The sequence below is a fragment of the Seriola aureovittata genome, chromosome 10 (assembly GCF_021018895.1).
Source record: "Seriola aureovittata isolate HTS-2021-v1 ecotype China chromosome 10, ASM2101889v1, whole genome shotgun sequence".
Lineage (NCBI taxonomy): Eukaryota > Metazoa > Chordata > Actinopteri > Carangiformes > Carangidae > Seriola > Seriola aureovittata.
Window position 1 is genome coordinate 2,098,921 of NC_079373.1, and position 21,621 is coordinate 2,120,541.

Sequence of the window (21,621 nt, forward strand, 5' to 3'; positions counted from 1 at the left end):
TGGTTCACCTCACAGGCTTGACCACAGGCTTTGCAAATTTTATTTTCTACCTGTAGGAAGATAAACCGGAGAAAACAGAATGCACTCCACAAATCGTGTATTAAGCAAATCTTTAATGTTTTAAACCTAAGCTGCCTCAGATTTGTACCGTTTTTGTTCAAAGCTCTACAAGAGGAACATTCAACTGCCCCCCGATCAACATACAGGGGACTCTTGATTTGCGTGTTTATTTGGCTGATTACGGTAAAACGGCCTCACTTCGAGCTATTCAGCAGGTACAGACGTGGAATCAGATTATTGACTTCTGTAGTCAGCTGACCTAACAGGGCCTGCTGTGCTCAGTCTGATCCCAGATCAGCACTCTGCCAGAGTATTTACGGGACTCCAGTTGTTTGTTCTGCTGACGTCAGAAGGCCCGCTGAAATTCGAAGTTAGAGGAGGAGACTAAAAGCATAAAACAACAAGAAGGTTGTTCCTTGCTTCCCGTCCGTTAGCGTTGACCTGGTTTATAACTTTAATTTCATACATACTTCTTTTCAGGTAAGACAATGAACGACTTGCTGTGCAGTTATCTTTAGCTCTGCTAAGTTTGTAACACGCTTCCGAGACAGTTTTCTTCCGGCTAAACTTAGCTTGCCATCCTAAGCTAGGCTAACGTTTTGTTGGCCAACTTTGGGTAAATTAGCTTGAAATGAGCTGGCCAGGGTTGACTCAAAAGTCAGTGTTGCTAACATAAGCTAGCTAATGTAGCTCATTAAGAGGCCACTGTCAAGTGGTCGGTTGTCCATTCTTAGAAATAGTAGAAATATTAAGGGTAAGTTTTGATTTTGCTGACGTGCTAGTGCACGTAGAAATGAATGTACAATTCATTTTGTATTGGCCTCAGCTGAAACTGAAAAGCTGGGGCGTTGTCGCATTTCATTAAATTTGTGATACTACTGAAACGTTTTAGTAAAACATTTCTTTTTCCTCCCGCCAGTAGCTATAAAGGTATGTGAGAGTTAGGTTTGAATTTTTAACCAAATGTCCTTCATGGCACAGTCACCTATAAAACTTGGACGATGATAATTACGTAAATTACCTTTACTGTACGAAAATCTCTTATTTTTGTAACTCTCAGTGGGCAGTTTTAATGGTAGTATCAAAAGCAGGGGTTTTGTAGACATAACTCTTTAGACACCTGCCCCTTGTTTGTACTGCTGCTGTTGTGCTTGTAGGTTTCTGTTCAATAACAGTAAGAGCTGACATCTTAACAAAACATATCCACTCTGTAATGTCACAGTAGTTGCAGTTCAGTATGGAAGCTGGCGAGGAAACTAGTGGCAACGTGAACTTGAAGAGACAGAGAGCACCTTTGTCAGATTCTGAAGACAATGTCCTCTCATCATCAGGTTTGTTTGTCTGTATTAACAAACTGTCAAGATTCACATCTTTTATAAATACAGAATGTCCACATATTTATAACAGTATTTCAGGTCTTGTATATGTGACATATATCTTGTCTGATATAATTTTTCTGTCATATATCTCAGAGGTGAATGATGTCCAGAAGCGGCGGCGTCTGGAGGCGACTGGTCAGGAGAATCGTAGCCCTAAACCATCCAACTCTGGACGCTTGGTTGAGCTAGGGACAAAGCCAGACACACCGATGGTTCCCTCAGTCCGGTCCCGAGTCCAGCAGCTCACCCAGCGAAGAGAGGGTAATCCTAACTTTTACTGTTGAAGCAGACACTCTAATGTTTTGTCCACCCATTTTTTTTTTATTATTAATGAGGGTGACTAAGTATTAGAGCCACCTCAATGTATAAGGCAAAACAATTCAGCAGAAGACCCTCAACAAAATACAACCTTTTAAATGACCATAAAGCCATCTCCAACTCCTCTCTAAAACTGATTCAACAAAAACCTACATTAAGGTAGAATTTATTAAAGGTCTGTTGTATTAGATTGCATCAGTCTCTGCTAGGTGGCACTAATAAACTGGTGCCCAAGTGTAAATGTGTACATATCTGTACATACAATGTGTTATGGTGTATTTTGGGAAGGAGTAGTATTCTTCCAGATTGTGACTTGTCATGGCAAGTTCAACACTCAATATGGATTATCTTCATATAAGTTGATAACTATGTCAAGTCTGTGTCAAGCCGATGTGACAGTTTGGATGTTAGATAAAAAATTTTTTTTTTTTTTTGTAGGAGCTCCACTGGCCCAGAGGTGCCTGTCGGATCCTGGGGCTGTCAGCCCATCAGCCAGCATCTATGACAAGGGCTTGAAAGAGCATCTCCTCGGTAAGCATGCAGAGGAACACACATTTAAAAACCTCCTGAGAATAAATATCAGACTTGTCTGTTGAATGCAGTGCTACTTTGATATTTCCAGATTTCAAAACAACATGTACAGACATGGAAACTTTTAATAGATGGAAGTCAGTACAGGGCTGCACGATGTAATCATTTTACTTGTATATGCAAGTGAAAATTAGTGTGCAGAGTTCCTCCGGATGCCTTTTCTAAACCAGTTTTTCACTTTGTAAGGACTAGGAGCATTTTAATAGTCCTTGAAGAAACCGCAGTCCCCACTCCCAAACCAGTCCCTCCTCCCTCCAGCAGTACCTGCCCAGCAGGAATTTCTATAAGCAGCAGGAGGAGGGGGGGGGGGGGGGGGGGCGGACAGACATGATTGACTGATGTGTGTTTTGCCCCTGTGATGTATGCATGCACCTAGCTACAGGGTCCTCTATAAAAAAAAATGCATTAAAAAAAAAGAACAACCTAAAAAAAATTCTAAGCAGCTTGGCAGCTGTTCCTGACATTTGTGGAAAAAATGGAAGCAGAGAATGTAATCTTGTAATATTTATGTTGCTCCCCTTTGGTAGTTGTCAGGAATGACTAACTTTTACTCAGTGGCGTAGGTCTGGGCTGTTGGATGGGTGGGTGGGTTTTGTGGGCACATGTTACTGGATTGGATACAGTTTTTGTACACAGAAAATACAAAAAGGCCTTGATCAACAAAACATGATGGTGACCATTCAGTGATATCAGTACTTTGGCTGGCAAGGTATTAGTTAGTACAAGTTAGTTTAAAAAAAAAAAAAAAAAAGTGAGAACCAGATTAGAGTTTTAGATCAGAATTTTTTTTGTGTTGCTTATGGCTTACATGGTGTTGGCATTGTGTTACAATAACATACAGAACTCCACAAATTAAAACTACAGTGAAGCCATGAACCGGCCCATTTTGTTGCCTCAAACAGTGCATGACAGGCTTCCTGCAATGTTCCTTTTAATGATCCCTCAATGAAATGTTTATATTTATTAGCATCAAGGATATATTACCTAAACTGGGCTAGTTGTACTAATCCAAATGCACTTGAAGTACACAAATGTAAATGTAGGAAAGTATAAATAGATTAGAGTTTGGTATCAGCAGACCTTTTGATTGTAACAAGAAAACATCATCAGGATAATGCAATGCAAAATTGTGTCTATAAATTTGACTTAATTTTCTACTCATGTTTGGAAATTCATACCTGTTTGTCCCACCAGGTGAAGAAGAATTCAATCAGCGAATGGAGCGGTTTAAAGCGCCTCTCGTAAAGGCTGCCCCTGCACTGAGCCCCTTAGACCTCTGTCCTCGAACCCGCTCCAACTTTGTATCTGACATTCATCAGAAACTCCAGGGCACTACAACACCCAGTTCCAAGGAGGCCTCTCGCATGCGCCAGGTTGGTTTCATTTTAAAATGAAAAAGACCTCCGTCCAGACAAGCGTTTAACTCTTTAACTGCAAACAGGAAGTGGATTGTCTATGTTGTTTCTTCTTTTGCGATGATGTGATGATGATGAAGGAATCTCTGCTGACACCGGCTCAGTTGTAGATAAAAAGGTTTATTACAAAAAGACACAGCATCGTTGAACAAGCATCAAAAACAGCCTGTGAGAGGACCCAAGGCCAAAAAGGATCTCCCCCGTTTGTCCCAAACCCATACAATTTATAGGCTGAATATTTTCTTGATACCTCTTTGCCCAATCCTAACAGCCTATGGAAGAGCAGAACCAACATTTATGTCCATAAATGGTTATTCTCTGAGTTCAAATAGATGATAACATAAAACTTGTCACGTTGAACAAAGGTTCATATTGAGCAATGCAAGGAAGTGGAAGTCAGGAGAGGTACTCCCCCTCATCAGGCCCCGGCCTTCACTCCTAGAGTATCCTCCATAACATTTCCATCCTGTATTCATATCTCAGCCAAGATACCACATCTACTCTACAGTTGATTAGTTGCAGAAAATGCTACAAACAGCAGTTGTAGCATTAAAATGCAGAATTTAACTGCACAAGAACTACTAGCAAAGACACCAAGGTCAGTAACACTGGTAACCAATTTATCCATGTTGCATTCACCACTGGTAGTCGAGGCTGATGAGACACAATTGCGGAGCGGACATGGGTGTCTGTGTCATGGTGTCCAAAGGTCTCAGTTTCTGTCGTCCAGACTACAACACAACCCCAGAGTTTTCAAACTAAACCAGGTCCAGCAGCATTTTCAAAAGTCTCAGTTTTACAGGCTCAAAAACTCCAGAGTAGTGTGGACTGCAGAAGTAAACATGGTAAAAGTGAGACTTTTTAAAAAAGCAAAAGCTTTGTGAAATCAATCTTTTATACCTTTTAAAACTAGCAGCGACAGTGCCCTTTAGGAATTTTAAAATGAATGAATGGATTCATTTTTTCATTTGTGCAGTTAATTTCAGATAATGAAGTTGTTTAGATTACCTAAATAGGTTCTGTCTGACATCTGACACGGTTTCCCGGTTCAGGAGCGGGAGCAGGAGTTGAACCAGCTGCAGTTCCAACCAATCAGTGAGAATGTCTGGCTGAAAAGGAGCAGCTCTGATCCCTCGTTAGCACAGGTTGGTTTGTACTGTGATATTTTGTTAAACAATTAGGTATGCTTAATTCATGGCTGTCAGTTTTGTCATGTCATACTGAATTTTCAGACATATTGAAGGTAATGTTGATTTTCTTAGCTCCTAAACCACCAATTGACCATGATAAACTTGTGATTTTCTCACAATAATTTGTGTAAAATTGGATTCATTTAATTTGTGTATTAGATTACAGCCAAGGATTTTGCCCCTCTTTGGCCAGCACATAGTGATTCCAAAAGGACCTTACTCTCCAGATGACTGATAACTCATATTTTTAACATGTCATTTTTGTTTTTCTAATGTTTAGTAGACTCTTTTACTGTTTGTTTGAGATTCATTACACACCTGCTTGTGTAAACATTAGCAGGGAAGGACCCCTCCTGGCCCTTCATCTCCCTCCTCCTGGATCCCTAGATCTAGAAGGAGAGTTCATTGGCCTCCCAAACAGCCCTGGGATGTGAGTCAGTGATTTTAAAAAAATACCCTTTAGACTGTCTGCTCACTTTGTGCACATGGGCAAAACTGTAAATACATTACGTACATAATATTGACTTGGGCATTGATAAGAATTAAACTGGACAGGGAAACTCCTGTTTTAGGCAGAATTTCCCCATTTACATGTTCCGGTCGTCAGAGGAAGGAAGTTCACTTCTTACACGGTGCACCTTTTTAATTCTGTGGTGTGGTTTTGGGGAAGTTGGCTGTCCACTGAAAAAATAGAAAGATTCAGTGTTTCCTCTACATTCATTTAGCAGTGCCAGCCCGCAAGTGACGTCACGTCAGGCACCAGTTGAGAGTCAGAGAAGTGTAGTCGTGAGGAATAAGGCAGCGAATTACCGGAGAAAAGGTGGACTTATTAGCCAACTCAGTGACGCTAACTTGGGTAAAGTAATTGATAGCATTAAGCTAATATCTACACGTCATTATGTATTAACTGCTGACTGCATTTTCATATGAGCTTGTTCAGATACTTCTCTAAGAAGAGAAAGACAACAGATGAAGAAGACGCTAGTCAGGTAGCATCATAAGCCTTTTACTGACTTGTAAATGATGGTGGTTAGGTAAAAAATAGTATTTCAATGTTCACACTTGTAATCAGATGTGATGTGAGTGTAAATTATATAACGCTGTTAGCGTTACGTTACTCACACTTTTAATGTAATCTTATTAGACAAGTAACACTAGACAGGGAGGAGTTGTTAAACAAAGTGAAGGAGAGCAGAGCACAGCAGCGGGAGAGCTGGGTGAAGGTGCAGGGGAGAGAGATGAGCCTGGGTGCAAACTTTGCCACTGACTCTACTCTGTCATGAACACTAGTGAACAGTAACTGTCTTATTCCTTGTTTCATGTTGGAGTCATGATGAGGTGGTGAACTGCTCCACTCTTTTAAGTTTCATTGTCACTATCCTCCTTAATATCCCTGTAGTGAACAGTATACAGTCCGGACCATAAGTACTTGGACAGTTAGACGCTTCAGAAGTAATTGGACAGATACATGAAGTCAAAATCCTGTGACGCTCTCCCAGGCCTTCACTATTATCATCTTCACCTCATGGTCACCTCTTTATTCAGAAGCTGCTCCTCAGTCTAACTGTAACTGTAACTCTCAACTGTCGGTCAACTTGTGAGTTTCATATGTATGAACTTAAAAACAACACACAACTGTTCAATTACTTTTGAAGCCTAGCAATTTGCATTTAAAGCTATATCTCCCGCACAGTTCTTTCTATATTGATGCGAACCTCAAATAAAAGCTGAGATTTGGCAATTTAATGTAGTATCCATTATTTTATGTCAAATTCAATGTACTAAAGGACAGAGCCTGAATAATAGAAACTGTGGAAATGTCCAAATACTTACGGATTGGACTTTATAAATGTATCCTAGTTCATTTGCTTTTGTGGTTTGAGTTAACTCTGGTATTCGGTGTGTATTTAAGATGAGCTTCACATAAAATCACAATCACAGCTGTTTGTTATGTTTGTTGTTTTTCTCATTTGTTTGCAGTAATCTACAGTTCTGCTTCCCCACCTCTTATTCTGAAATGCCAGTGCTGATATTGTTTCTTTCAGGTAGATGATGCTGAAATGAATGACGGCAGCTTCACTGAAGCTTCTATATCTGGTGCAGAAAAGCCACCTGTAAATACAGCAGGTGAGACTTTTGGCATCATGTTTTCCCTGATAGAGTTCATAATGAAATGGACTGTAGATATTTTCTGTAACTTGTTCATACTTCACCTTGGTAAAGTATGAATGTGTCAGGTGTAGGAATCTCCTGAATTGATGTACAAGGTCAGTATTGATGCCCATTCATCATGACACACAGCGGCTGTATAAACAGTAAAGCCCAGTTCAGAGATCTATTCCTAACCAGTGATCAACCAATCCAAGACATTGGCATAAACATTAGAATTAACTTGACTGCTCATTTGTTAGCTAGGTGTGATTGATCTGCATTAAATACAGAACAATACATAGAACAATATTATTAAAGTTAGTCCAGAATAAACTAATTTAGATGTGTATCGGTGTCTAATTAAGTGTGTGAAGCAGTGAAGTGATGTTTTGTTATGATCTGATGTTACTTAACACACACACTAATGATCCCACACCGTGAGGTGGGGCTGCTGGATTATGGCAAAAATCATAATCATGATATTTTTGATCAATATTGAGATCACAATTATATAACACTAGTACACCATATATTTATAAAGCTTTATAAAAAAAACGTTGTCTTTTTAACAGTGGACTATCTTGAACTTAAAATATGATTCAAATACAAAAGTATTTAAAAGAATTTGATTAAATAAATAAAATAATCAATAATATATATAATATCTAAATATATACAATTAAACACAAAAAATTATGGGGCGCCTCGGTGGCTCACGTGGTAGAGCACGTACTATTGAGGCTTAGTCCTGGCTGCAGCGGCCCGGGTTCAAATCTGACCTGTGGCCCCATGTTGCGTGTCACCTCCAGCTCTCCTGTCTCTCTCTCACTGTATCTAGAATAAAGGCATAAAAAGCCCCAAAAAATAAGTAAAAAAAAAAAAAAAACAGCAAACTGCTCAAGATAATGCACTCCTACATACATTACTATTTTACGCCAAGACGCAACCAGAAGTGGATGGGGGGATGGTTTATGTAGAAGTGATGAAATCTGTTGCAAAACAATGCGGCACAATAACCATTCTATTGAGATTATCTTATTTTCATAATTGTTGGAAGTTACAAAATCATAATCAAAAATAAGATTAGATTAATTTCCCTACCGTGAGGCATACAGGCTTTTATTTCAAAAAGGAAAAAGCACTGGTATCAGATCAATAGTCAGCCAACCTGATTATTTCCTGGCTATGTTCTTTCTGCACATGCTCGCCGTCTTGATGTAAATCTGTTTCTCTGCTTCCCAAACATGGCAGCCTCCAAGCTGAACTGGTCCACTACAGGGTGTGTTTTTAACACAAACTCCTGTAATGAACATTAGTTAACACCTAGATGATAAAAAGATAGATGTTGCGGAAGACAAATGCACTTAGTCATCACTTTTGCGCATGTTACAGCTGGGAGGGCTGCTGGTGAACTACTGCACAGTAAAAAATACTGTCAAAGAAAAATTCCTGCAGTAAATCATTGTGTATTAAATTTGTTTTAGATTTCCATCATTACAATGCTGTTGAAGCTTGTTACTCAAGAATGTTAATTGAGTACAAATGAGAAAATAAGCAATGTTAATTCTGTTCTCAATATATTTTAGTTTTTTTCTCTTTCAAAATAACAAAATAAAAAGTATTGATAAGAGAACCGGTAAAGTACCGGATCAATAAGCAGTATCGATAAAAATAGTAGTACCGTTAAAATCTTAACGATACCCATCCCTAGTCACAGCTGTTCCAATTAAATGCATTGGTGCATGTAAACACCAGATCATACTAAATCACTTCCCCTGTAAACGTTCAGGATAATTTCAATCAGAATGAAAAGATGTCTGCATGTAAACACGGCAAGTGTTTTCTGCAAGCAGGAACACATACACAATAGTAGCAAGAACAAAGAATTGGCACACACTTCTAAAATCCAGTAAGTCGCTTCATTTGATATCATGCCAGATGTGTTTCCTTTGTTATCAAATCACTGTCTTGCTCTACAGATTTTAACTAATGTTTGATTTGATATTATTACTTATTACCTGCTCTAAAGTATATGAAGTATGGTGCTTAGGCACCTAGTGTTAAGATGTGAGACTAATCTTTTAACAGGTGAAAGGCCACCTTGTGACTCTGATGCCCCAGCAGCATCTGTAGAGCTTGAAAGCTCCAGTGAAGGGCAGCTGCAAATGGAATGGAAGAACCAAAATACTCATCAGGGTGAAGGACTTGTGAAGGAGAAAGACCATAAGGCTTTATTTGGAAATGAAGAAGAGCAGCTAGGGTCCCAGGAACCAGAGACCCAGACTGTACTGAAGTTGTCTTTTAGTGAGGATCAGAGTTTCTCCAAAACACCTTTCTTTGAGGATCAGAATGTGTCAGGTCATGAACAGATACTGATAGAATCAGCTCATCCACACGAGACGGAAACAGTGGAGGTTTCCGAAGTAACTGAACACAGCAGGTCAGATGTGTTTTCATTTGAAGAAAATGAAACGATGGATGCTTTTTCATATGGTGAAGAGGAGATTGAGCCTTCAACAGATGAGAAGTTATTGTTGTGGCAATATCCTCAATACAAGGTGTGCAAAGAGGAAGAGTCTATCATGTCTGAAGGACAGGAAGAAGATGTGTGTGCTAAAGAGGAGGAAGGGAAGTTGGAATCATCAAGAGTGGATAAAGAGAGTGTAGGCAGTGATCACTCTGACATCCTGGACAGTGAACGTTATTTAGGTGAGATTGCTGGTTCCTCTGAATTACAGGAAGATGAGAAACCTAGACCAGATGAGGACTCTGTGAAAGACCAGTCTACTTTAAACAGAGACCAAGTTAACATAGAGTCCTATGAAGACTGTTTTGAGGGAGCAGGTAAAGGAGATAATGATACTTTTACAATAAGACAAGACCAGAAAGACGCAGAAGGATATACTCATAAGGATGATATGTGTCAACAGTCAAAGGACATCCAGACAATCAATATAAAAGAAGACAACATGGATGTAGAGTCAAACTCAACAGGCCCAAATAGCAGAATGAAACAAATAGAGGCATCTCATTTTGCAGATTTAGCTCAGACTCAGAAACAAACACAAACAGAATATATAGACCTTCAAAGAAACACTGAAGATGAAGCACCGCCACAGAGAGGGGCTTATGCCGAACCAGTAGTCATGGATACAAAGGCTCCAGCTCTGAGTTTGACAGAGGTCCAGGTATCAGAATGCCTGTTGGACACAGATGAAGCAGCACAAGAAGCAATAGATGGTAGGCAGGGTGTTATAGATGGGCTGACAGAGGAAACTCACAAGGCAGAGGGAGGAGAGAGCTTAAAGAAAGTCACTTTTGTCCTGGAACCTGAGCTAATCAATGACTCATCCCTGTCTGAGACCAGCACCTCTGTGGAGTCCAGGGCAGAGACAAGTATGTCAGGTGAGAAAGGCGAGATGTACTGTATATGTGAACACCTGGGCTGCCTGAGGACACCTGAGGAGAGGGGGAGCACATTGGTGAGGGTGTTGGTAAACTGCAGACACTGGGTTTACATGAAGAGCATGTTTTTGAAAACACAGGGTGACTCAAGACTTGAACATGCTTCACCATGTGTCTTTGTAAAACTATTATTCGAGACTATGGGCTTCATTTCAAAGATCCAAATCTCATTGTCTGAAGTATGTGGTGCAAATGCATTTAGGCTTTGTCCATTTTCTTTTTTGCTATTTTTGACGCCAGAAAAAGTCTACACCAGGCGCATGGTTCAAAAGGGTTGTACTTAAGCTCTTAGTTATTTATGGGAGTGTTTTGAGCGTAACATACAATAAACCAATCGCAGTACCTTATCCCATTCCCTTCAAAAGCCAGGCAGGCAAACTTTGTCGGTCTGCAACTTGCAAAGACACTTGCGCCGTTTTGCAACTGGTTTAAGATAGGTGTTGGTCAAATATCTAGATAGACATTATAAAGAGACCAATATGGCGTCTCAAGCACACAGTTGGCATTGCACAGGTGTGAAGAATAAAGGTAACAGGACATACAGCTGTCCACATCTATCTGTTGTGAATTGTCTTTTTTTTTTTTCAAAACTTACCAGCCGTCATCCAGTTGTAGAAATTTTAGTCCTTATTTGCTTCTGAAACTGACTTTTGTCCATTTTTTTATGTTTCTTTCCTTAGATACTGAAATGAGCTCTCATGATGAGACCAACACCTCTGAAATAATTGATCGGATGTTCGAGGAGGTGCTGGAATACGCTGGAAGGATGGAGGAAGGGAGGGGGGATGATGAAGATGCTGAGGACCACGATAGTGGTATTGGTGCTTGCTCTGGAGACAAAGATAAAATGGACACGGTGTTAGAGAAGGGGAAAAGGGAAGAAGAGGGAGAAGCCAAAGAAGAGTATGATGAGAGCAATGGAGATGAGCTGTTAACTTTCCCTCCTAGCGGCATCCTCTCTCCTCTCAGCAAGTCTGTAGAGGCTGTGGTGACCCCTCTGGTAAGATGAATTGATCACTTTGAACTGTTGACAACTTCCATTAGTACCACTGCAAAAGTTAATACATTCAGAAACTAAAATGTTTTATTGTTTTTTTAATGTTCCATATTCCACCAACAGCGGCTAGCAGCAAACCAGGAATCAAATCCTCCATCTCTGCTGCTGACTCCAGAAGAGACCACCACCCCTCCTGTTGAATCTGCTCCTCTGTACAGGTACAAGCCATTTGTACAAATTCCGTTTGGAATAAACCCAGATTGACTTCTCAGTCCTTAATCACCAGTGATGTCTTCTTTAGAATAAAACTGCATTATTGAATTGTTTTGATATGATTATTGAATTGTAGATGTCTTAAATTATGCCTTTTGTCTTTTTACTGTGCCATAAAAGCTGCATCCTATTCCACTCATGCATTTTTAGGTACATGTTGATCTGTATCATCATGTAGTTACACACTGTTTCTCAAGTATTTTTTAAAATATATTCTGAAACACCCCAATGGCAAAACATATAATATACAATACAAATTCAGGCTTGTATTTGGTTGGTTGTTTATTGAATATAATTGATTTAATGACAGTACTTAGTGGAAAAGTCAGCTCCAGTGCACGAGGCAGCTGTACTGTACGTATTGCACTATAACATGCTTAACTATAATTTGATGTTGGTTGTTGGCAGCGTTGATGCATACCGAACACAAAGGCAGAGCAAGCTGCCCGCCATTCAGAGTGTCACCCCCAGGGTTCAGAGACGAGCTCCAGAGAAGTCACAACCCCAACATTCTGTCAACAACAAGGAGAAAATCACAGTCAGTCATTTTTCATTATTCAAGAAAACGCACTAACTTTACTAATTCAGTCAAATGAAACTGTAGTCTGTCCTGCAACTGCTATACTGACTTCAGTTTGAATTAATTAAATCTTGTACAAAGGTTCCTTTACCCATAATGCTAGGTGGTGTTCTGTGTCTCTCCAGGCTCTTAATGAAGAAGCAGGGAAGCTGCAGAATGTAATCAACCAGACCCTGCAGGCTCTGAGCTGCTGTACTGATGAGGAGCATGGACGAGGCTCGCTGGAGGAGGCTGAGGCTGAAAAACTACTGCTGGTCTCCTGTATGTTCACCTTTTTGCTTTAATAGTCCCACCTTTGTGAACCATAGATAGGTCACCATGTTCACATTAGTCTGTTTTTATAGAACAGCAGCAGCATCCCTTTAATATGTGGGTACATTTTACATTTTGCTGATAAAGTAATATAAACAGAATAACAACAGTATTGATAACATTTTTATGTTATTATTTGTTGTTTCATGATTAACAAGTAACTGTTTATCATTAAACATGTAATGATTCTACCGAATGAGCTCAAATTGCTGTGAAGTGGAATGAGCTAGAAACTTAGCATATTAACTGGAGATGATCTACATGTTCTTCCCAAGAAAGATGAGCCCAATCAGCCAGATGGTGGCGCTGTAATTTGATACACAAGTCATGCTCAGTGTGTGCTCAAAAAAAGCCTCTTATAGATCCTATAGATTTTTTGAAAAGCACATTTTTTTGACTTTTACTAATCAATACCAAATTGTCTGATCATTATTGCACTGAGCTTATCAAAAGTTGCAGAAAGCTTGTTAAGATCTAATAAAGTTGGTGGGGAGGGGGGCCAGGAGCCCAGCCCCGGAACATGGCAGCCCGCTAGGATTTGTCCTGGTATGCCCAAAGGCCAGTCCAGCCAGCTAGTTTAATCTGCCGTTCTCTCTTCTTTCTTTTTCTCTTCTTTCTCTCTTGCCTTGGCTGGGTGTTCCAACATGTCTCTGCCTTGTATATCTGTTGTTAAAAATTACTGTACTGCAGAGTTGTGTAATTGCAATTTCATGACAGTGAAAATGACATGCAGCTGCATCAAAATGTATATAGTGGAAACACTGCAATCATCATATATCTGTGTACATATCTTTTAGGTATAGGTCTATCAGAGCATTTTGAGCCCGACCCATAGGGGGCACCACAAATAACGAAAACATGTGCCTCAAAACTCAGTTTAACTGTGCATGCTCTGAGGACAAGTATTAACCAAAATCTGAGGTGCCATATTGATTTGTGCAAGTGGGCGTGGCCTATCATATATTTGCTCATAACTCAAGATGCCTTTGAGAAATCCTGGTAAACTCACTAGAGACATCCTGTGCTGTCTCCTAAACATACACAACAATTTTGTTCAAATCTAAGAGAGCACGTTGAGGGTGTTATTATTGAAATGCTGTAGAAATTGTATTGATGACACAAGTGTGTGATTTACCTGTCTATTCCAGGTGAGAAACGCTCTGCCCTGCTGGCAGAGGTTTCCAGACTGCGGGAGGAGAGGAACTTGGAGACCGGAGAGGCAGCAGGAGAGGACGGGGAGTATGTTTCCCAGCAGCCCTGCAGAGGGACTGTCAGCATCACAAACATCCAGCTGCCTCTGAAGGTGGAATTTGTCTGCTCCTCACACAGCCGAACAGGTACCACAGCAAGAACACATTTCTGTATTTTTAATTTCCTCATACAGTTATTGAACATTGATGTTTTTTCAATAAAAAGCCTCTATTTTAAAATTCAGGGCTTTGTTAACACAAACATGGTGGTTGACATCCACTGTTCATGCCATTGTTTAGGTCGGCCGAGCCACTACTTTTTTGTCCTGATCCGTTATGGGCCCTGCAACATCATCGCCACCCCGCTGGCCACAGCTGCTGATGCTCAGAATGGAGACACCATCTCCTTCCCTACATCTGTCACTCTGTAAGCTGCAACTTTTCATCCTGTCTGTGGTTATTTCTTTGACGGAAATCTCTGTACAAATAAGTTGGTGGCGTCTCTGAATTTAAATGTGTATTTTTAAATAACTAATGTATACTCCAGACTACTTAGAGCAAATAAGGAAACTCTACGACGCAAGTCGTATCTATTTGCACAGATTTCATGTTGAGGTTCTGAAATGATTTTGCCCACCTGCTCTGGGAAATTAAAGAGTCTTGTGACTGTATCGTATACTGCGTAATTGTTACAATGGAAATCTATGATGTAGATTAAATCTTGTCTTCATAATATTTCAGGAAGGATATTCGCTCATCCTTTGAGATTGATGTGGAAGTCTACAGTCTGGTGAGGCACAACAGTGACATTTTGATTTGCTGTAGTTCTTAATTGAATTAAAAATGATAGAGAAAAATGAAGTGGTTGATGCCCCAGAATCCTGCATTTTCCCATCCACAAATTGACATTTAATATTGTTCTCTATATTCCATCATATTAACTTTTTTCTTCAGTGGTAGGAAGTTGTTAAATATGTCTTTATGTAAACGCGAAGATGATTGAGGGTAAAGCCCTCATTTACAATGATGTTGAGTAGATAAAAATATGAGTTAAAAAAGAACATCAATTAAAACATAAAATTACAATTTATAAATTATGTAATAACAAGAATCAATCAAAATGAGTACAAACAGAAATTAAAAGGTTAGAGATTAAGAGAGACCAAGAAGTACAAACAAATTCATTTTTAAAGTGCTTTGTAGTGAGTTCAGGTAGATGGTTCAAAGAAGCCAAAAGAAGTTCTTCCAAGCTCAGTAAACTCAAGCAACATGGATCATAAGCATCATTAGTCCTGGTCTAATGTTGTCCAGTGGGCCAGACTAAAATGGATATAAGATATGAAGGCAGTTTTTCAATAAGGGCTTTGTAAATAAACAAATACACACAAGATCGAACTTTTTTATACAGAATGCAACGATGAGTGTTATAAACATCACCAGTAATCAACCTGAGAGCATAGTGGTAGACGGCATCAGGGGGTTTTAGAGTTGCAGCTGACTCTCACTATCTAAAACTGAATAAAGAGTTTTTCTACAGAGCAACAGGAAGCAGGATTTATTCCTAAAGAAAAATACAATCTTTTGCCTTAATTTACTCACCAGATTTCATACATGATTCTAAAAGGATAAATTCTCATCAATCCAAATTTGTACACCACCACTCTCTCAATAAATAATGTTTTTTTTTTTTTTATTACTGCAAATGCACGTCACTGTTAGTGTTTGATTTGTCTGTTTTGATCTAGTCCCACACCTCAGGTAGCAGCTCCAGCGTGGACCGGAACACCACCAAGTCACGGGTAAGTGGGTCACTTTCTCAAAAATGAGCCATGTGTGTATTTATCAATGACAGTCTAACTCATTGACCTATATCTTTACATATTCAGGTCACACCAAGAAAGCTTCTGAGCACCATCACAGTGAGTGTTTTTATATCATGCCCAAATATTGTGTGTTTTTTGTGATACATTGCACAGATGTATGTGCTTAACTTTTTCTTTTGTTTTCAGCAGAGATCCAATCACAGTCTGACATGTGAGTTGAGTTTATTTTGGTCAATATTTCTTGGAGTACAAGGAGGTTTCATTTTTCACTCACTTCATTGACTCTAGAATGGTAGCCAGTAAATGTTTAAAAAACAAATAAGCCTGGCAAACACTGGTCATGATGGTCATGTATTGACTGACTGACTTATGTTATGAGGTTTGATTCTGTGCTTCTTCATCCGTCAGCTGCTGCTCTTCCTGCTCTCAACACTCGACGCTCCAGTAACTTCTGTCTCGTGGGCTCTCATAAGATCACCTTGGCCTCACTGGGACACAGCAAGTTCCCTCTGGATAAGGTAATTTTTTAATGATCTGATATTGGTGGGACGAGCTGCTCACACTGTTTATTAGAAGTGAATACATAGTTTTTATACTCTGGGCCCAAAGATTGTGTCTGAACTGTGTGTTGATCGATGTTGGTGAAAGCAGGATTGTTGATCAGCTGGATCATTTTAAAAGTTAAAAAATTAATAACTTACAGGAAACTGTTGAATTTCAATTCATATAAAACAGACCCTCTCCACATCAACTCAGACACCTGTGTAATTGGCATGTAAAAAGTAATATTTCATGAACACGGTTTGGCGGATGTTCTTGTAACTGCAGAGTGCTTTTGTGGAAACTGTTCATTGAGTATGATGATATTCAGAGAAGAAAAGCCTGGCCCACATCCACTGTCACCCCCCAATGTATTTTATTTTTGGTCCTTGCATCATTCTGTTACACTTTCTGCACATGGGTGGGCTCACTGGTGATGTAACATGTCTATCTCCCCTCCCTCTGTCTCGCTTCCTCCACTCAGATGAAACTTGAAGGAAAAATCAGGAGGCTGCTGGGAGATGAGTTTCAGGAAAAGGTTTCACTCTTTTCTCAACACTGTCACCCCTTTTATCTCTCACATTTCCTTCTGCTCCTTTGCAAAAACTAACCCCAGACTCATGATTTCAGTTGTACAGATAAACCGCCACCTCAGTCTTGATTGCTTTTGTTTGTGGTGAATGAGTTTTCTTTTTTAGTTCAAGCTCTTTCCCATCTCAAAAATCCATTATGCTTGTATTTTGACTCCAGAAGTCGGTACATTTGTTGCAAAAAGCACAGTGTTTAAGGCCAAAATAAAAACAAATTTACTTTCTGATGCACATTTGTATGTGTGAATTCACAATAAAAATACCCAATACTCCGCACAGTGCACCGTCAGATACAATAAGATCACGAAAATCAATCCAATGTATATGCTTGACAATTGAAAATCCGTAATGTTTTTTTTTATTATTATTAAATAAATTAAACTATTGATAGTCGCAAACCTTGTTGTAAAGCTCAGGTAGGGCAGTATCTGAAATGTAGTATTGAGACGGTGAGGCGTACCATGGCTCCAAGAATCAGCATAAACCTGCGGTCACCACGATGGCCTGGTCATCCAAGGTGATGCACTCAGTGACATGCTCTGTAATCTTTTAGCTCTACTGCTGTCTCGAGGAAAATTTCTCTCTCCTTGTAAAATTATCCTCAGTGTCCGTTGCCTCAGTGCAGCCGCTGCATGAGTTACCTGAGTGAGCTCACTGTGCTCCTTTTGAATGTTTTTTTTTTTTTTTTTTTTTTTTTTTTTTTTTTTTTAGGTGCCATATCAAGTTGGTATTATTGAATGCAGCTCTATTACTACCGCTGAACAAAATGCTGGTATTGCTGAAATAACAAGTGGCTGTTGCTTTTGCTTTGAATTTAAAATATTTCCACACTGCAGACATTTTATACACGTCCTGCCACAAATTGTGCGCTGACATAAAATACATGATCGGGCTAAGGTTCGTGCTCAATATAGCCTGTACCAATCAGTTAAAAAAATGCCTTGATTGGCTCTGATACCGATCTTTGAGATCAACTTTGGACATCCCTAGTTCTTCCATCATTCAGTGTTGGATAACATAACATCTCGGGAAAATAGTGTCAAACTCTTTCCTCCTGTAGTAGCAGTATATGTTTGCGTATATGAGTTAAATGTCTACAAGAAGGGTTTCCCTCCGAGATGCAGTATGCACCGTGGTGATACCTACTCATATAGACACTAAATGAGCTAAGTTATAACCACATCTGATCAGTTCCCTTTACAAACTGAATGAAGAGCATGTTGGAAGGAAATTCTTCAAAATATGGTTTTGTTTCTTACTTCTCTTGCTTGTCTTGCTTCTCTCATCTTCCTCATCAGACCAGTTTGACAGCGTGTCCCTTCCTCTTCCTCCCCGCACTGCAGGTGCCGTTTCTCTCTCCTCTAGAGGGCAACATCTACTTACGGTTGGGCAGCGAGAGTCACTCTAATGTGCACCACCAAGGCTTCCTGGTAAGTAATCTTTCCTTTTTACTCAACACTCTGTACTCACACTGTATTCAACTGTTAAGATTTAGAGCAAATTCTTGATGTAATTCTTGTAAATCTGCATTTAACTTTTCCATAAATCAAAACAGACTAAATGGACCTGAAGTGTTAGAAAAGTTTTAATCTGTGTTTTTGTTGCATTTAGTTGCATTAAATTCACTCCCTGTCTTTTTGTGGTTCTGCTCCCAGACAATGTTTGAGTTGATCAGTGGGTATGGGGTGTGGCATCGCCGATATTTTGTCCTGGAGGGATGCAGCATGTACTACTGGAACCACCCGAATGACAAAGAAACCAAGGTAAGAATCGACCAAAAGACAAATGTGCAGATGTAGTCGCCACATTGCTTACAGCAGGTTTGACTCTGTCTTGTTTTGGAACCTCTCAGGAAGCAGAGGGCAGCATCTCTCTGTCCAGCTCTCCCAGTCAGTGTGTCAGGCCTGTCAAGAGGGACTCCTGTGCTCGACCTTTCACCTTTGAGCTGGTGAGCAACATCCTACATCAGCAGCAGGACGACAGCCAGGAAGCCTCAGCCAAGTAAGTTAGAATACAACTAGATCTTAGGGAGTTTGTGACATGTAAGATGATAAATACACTTAATGTCTTTTTAGTTATAACTGAGAGCTTCAAACAGATCCCAGGGGTTTGTTTTTGATTGTGTTCATTGGCTGTAATCAACTTACAACTTCCATGTGTGAATCCTAGACCCAGAGCTGTTGGTTATCTTGGCCAATACAGAATAATACTTTTCATTTATCGTCAAAACTTGTTTAAATATAATTGTCACTTTTGTTTACGGTGTGGATGTGGCTCGTCTGGCTGCACCCAACTAGTGATGTCACAGTGGGTGTTTTATTTTTGACAGCTGATGGAAAACACCTTATGTGACATCACTAGTTGGGTTGTGGCTTGAGAATTATTTAGAAATGGGTTTAAAGTTCTAATCTGTAACTTTTCCACATTCAAATGTCTAAAACCAACTAGACTATGTTCTATATGTTGTTGAGTTGTGTTCTTACATTTTCCCAAATGTTTCCATCAATTCTCAAACCAGAGAAATCTGTGATTTTAATCATGGTAATGTTTCATTGGTCGCCTGTCAGTGACATCATATCCTCTATGATCATGATCCGACTGAAGCTCAACACTGACTTTTATTTAGTTTTAAGCCACATACACTTTTTGCACCTTGGTGGTTTTCAGCTCTATATTTGAAGCAGATGAAGGATTTTAGTCGTCGGACGTCTGGATCTGAAGTTATCAGAGAAACAAGCTGAGGAAATGTTAGACAGCTCAGCTCCCAGCTGCTGGAGACGTCCTGTCCTGTGTCACTGAAGAGCGTCGCTCAAACTCTGACTTTAAATGTCAAACTGCTTCATTCAGTGTTTTTAATGGTTAGAATCACCGGGTCTGTTTGATTTCCTCAACCACTGACACTGAAGGAATCCAAGCCGGGAGGAGCTTATAGTAATGGTGGTGAAGACAACAACTCCCATCATCCCACACTATTTCATGGTGTCACCCAACGCTGTCTTTGTTATTGTTGTGATTGAGAGAGCCCTAGAGGCAGAACTTACAGATTGTGTTTAATTGTTAATTGCACTGTTTCTGGGATCACAGTGAACAAACTGGACGTTCTTCTTCTTTCTTGTTCAGGTGTTGGTTTTCAGCTGACACCAAACAGGAGAGACTGGACTGGATGGAGAAACTCAACCAAGTTCTTTTGGACTTTCACACATGGAACCGAACATCAGTGATCCAAACAGAAAGTCAGCAGTCACACACGTTGAGCAGTGGGAACTTGAGGGAGAGCATACTGTAACTACATCATTAAGATAACATACATACTCATACAGTTGTCTGGGATGATGAAGGCGTCCTGGATGCAGCTTTTATGCGTTTGGTAGATGAGCTGACATCAGGGTTTAGATCGAAATGAAATGGCCACATTATAAACATATAACCAGGCAAAATGTATCTCATGTTGATTTATCTTTGGGAGATGTTTATGATTATTTCTTTTAATCTGAATCCAATCATTACTGTTGGTCTCTACTTTTATTTGCCAAGTTACAGTTGCCATTTGAATATTTTTAGTTTTTCTTTATCATGATTTTGTGGAAATCAGGTTTTATTTTGACTTTTTTTTCTATGGCAATCAGCTGCTTTAGCCTCTGCTGGCACTATTATTTGGTCACTTTCAGTAGCTAAGGTGAAAGTTTTCTTGTAGCTTGTATATTTTTGAAATAATTTACTTTATATTTAGGTCCATATTGTATTTTTGTATCATTCAAACTGGAAGGATACACAGATTTATATAGATGCACTAATAAATATTGAGGGAGAAGGAAATCTTTAACTCTACTAAACTGATCTAGGATAAGAATGTATTTGAAATGGCTGGGGACACTACAAATTATTAGAATATTGAAGGAATGCTAGCTAGGGTGGAAATGGGAGCCTCTCTTAGACATTTAGACATTAGCTGCCTGTTTACAGTGAAATCTTTAGGGACACGATCAATCTGTTCTAAGAAGTGAATGTGGTTGTTGTTCCACTGATCCAACAGATTCTGTTTCCGGTCAAAATCTGTATCTGTTCCTCCTGTTGGCACAGTGTGTCACTGGTGTCTTGGAGGTTTTACTTCCTTCTCTGTGCCCTGAAGTGTTCACTCATATTCCTTAGTACACGGATTGTGTTACTGCTCATATATAAACCTGTATATTTACATATGTAAACCTATGTTTTATATGTAATCAACTAGATGAGAGAAGTGGTGAGGTAAAGTAAGAGGGCCGGCAGTGATGCTGCTACGATGAATGTAGTCTGTTCTGTCTGATGTCCTCTTTTTTTCCATGTGTTTCCACCTATCAGTCTGTCACTATGTTCTAAATGTTTCTCATGTGAGCTCCCATTCTATGCACTTAATGGAAGGTACCAATAAAATAAATGGAATGAAATGGCTACAGAAACAGTTAATAAGCTAATTTATAATTACTCATCAATGTTATGTACTGTAATATGACTTTAGTGGAAAACATGTTAAAGTCAGAGCACAGTGTTATTTGAATTGGATGTATGTGTGTACATTTACATTCACATACTGAAGAATGTAAAGGTTTAGGTGGCTTAGCCATAGATCTTCTATACATACGGGATCCTGAGAGAGACTGGCAGGAAGGCAGCTCAGGTCAGGAATGTCAGACAGGAAGTGGTCTAGAATTAGACATCCTGTTCGTCCCAGAGCCCCTCTGGGTGGAGGTGCTGCTGGATGTTATGGAGC

General features: G+C 39.6%; 1 protein-coding gene across 6 annotated transcripts; it reads left to right on the top strand.

Moving 5' to 3' along the window:
• The first annotated feature begins 426 nt into the window (after positions 1-426).
• Positions 427-21,296, top strand: anln2 (anillin, actin binding protein 2). 6 transcript variants are annotated; one of them, XM_056386194.1, is made up of 24 exons: positions 427-540; positions 1,283-1,391; positions 1,533-1,700; positions 2,196-2,288; positions 3,543-3,721; positions 4,816-4,908; positions 6,999-7,080; positions 9,193-10,509; positions 11,250-11,569; positions 11,690-11,784; positions 12,248-12,377; positions 12,545-12,680; positions 13,880-14,068; positions 14,222-14,348; positions 14,663-14,711; positions 15,667-15,720; positions 15,808-15,840; positions 15,931-15,955; positions 16,153-16,262; positions 16,769-16,822; positions 18,218-18,304; positions 18,530-18,637; positions 18,727-18,875; positions 19,995-21,296. In XM_056386194.1, the coding sequence occupies exons 2-24, from the start codon at positions 1,298-1,300 to the stop codon at positions 20,158-20,160; spliced, it is 3,858 nt and encodes a 1,285-aa protein (XP_056242169.1). In that variant the 5' UTR covers positions 427-540; positions 1,283-1,297; the 3' UTR covers positions 20,161-21,296. The 6 variants fall into 6 exon arrangements, with proteins under 6 accessions (XP_056242169.1, XP_056242171.1, XP_056242172.1 ...); XM_056386196.1 differs by having other exon boundaries at positions 15,934-15,955; XM_056386197.1 differs by lacking the exon at positions 16,769-16,822.
• The last annotated feature ends 325 nt before the right edge of the window (positions 21,297-21,621 follow it).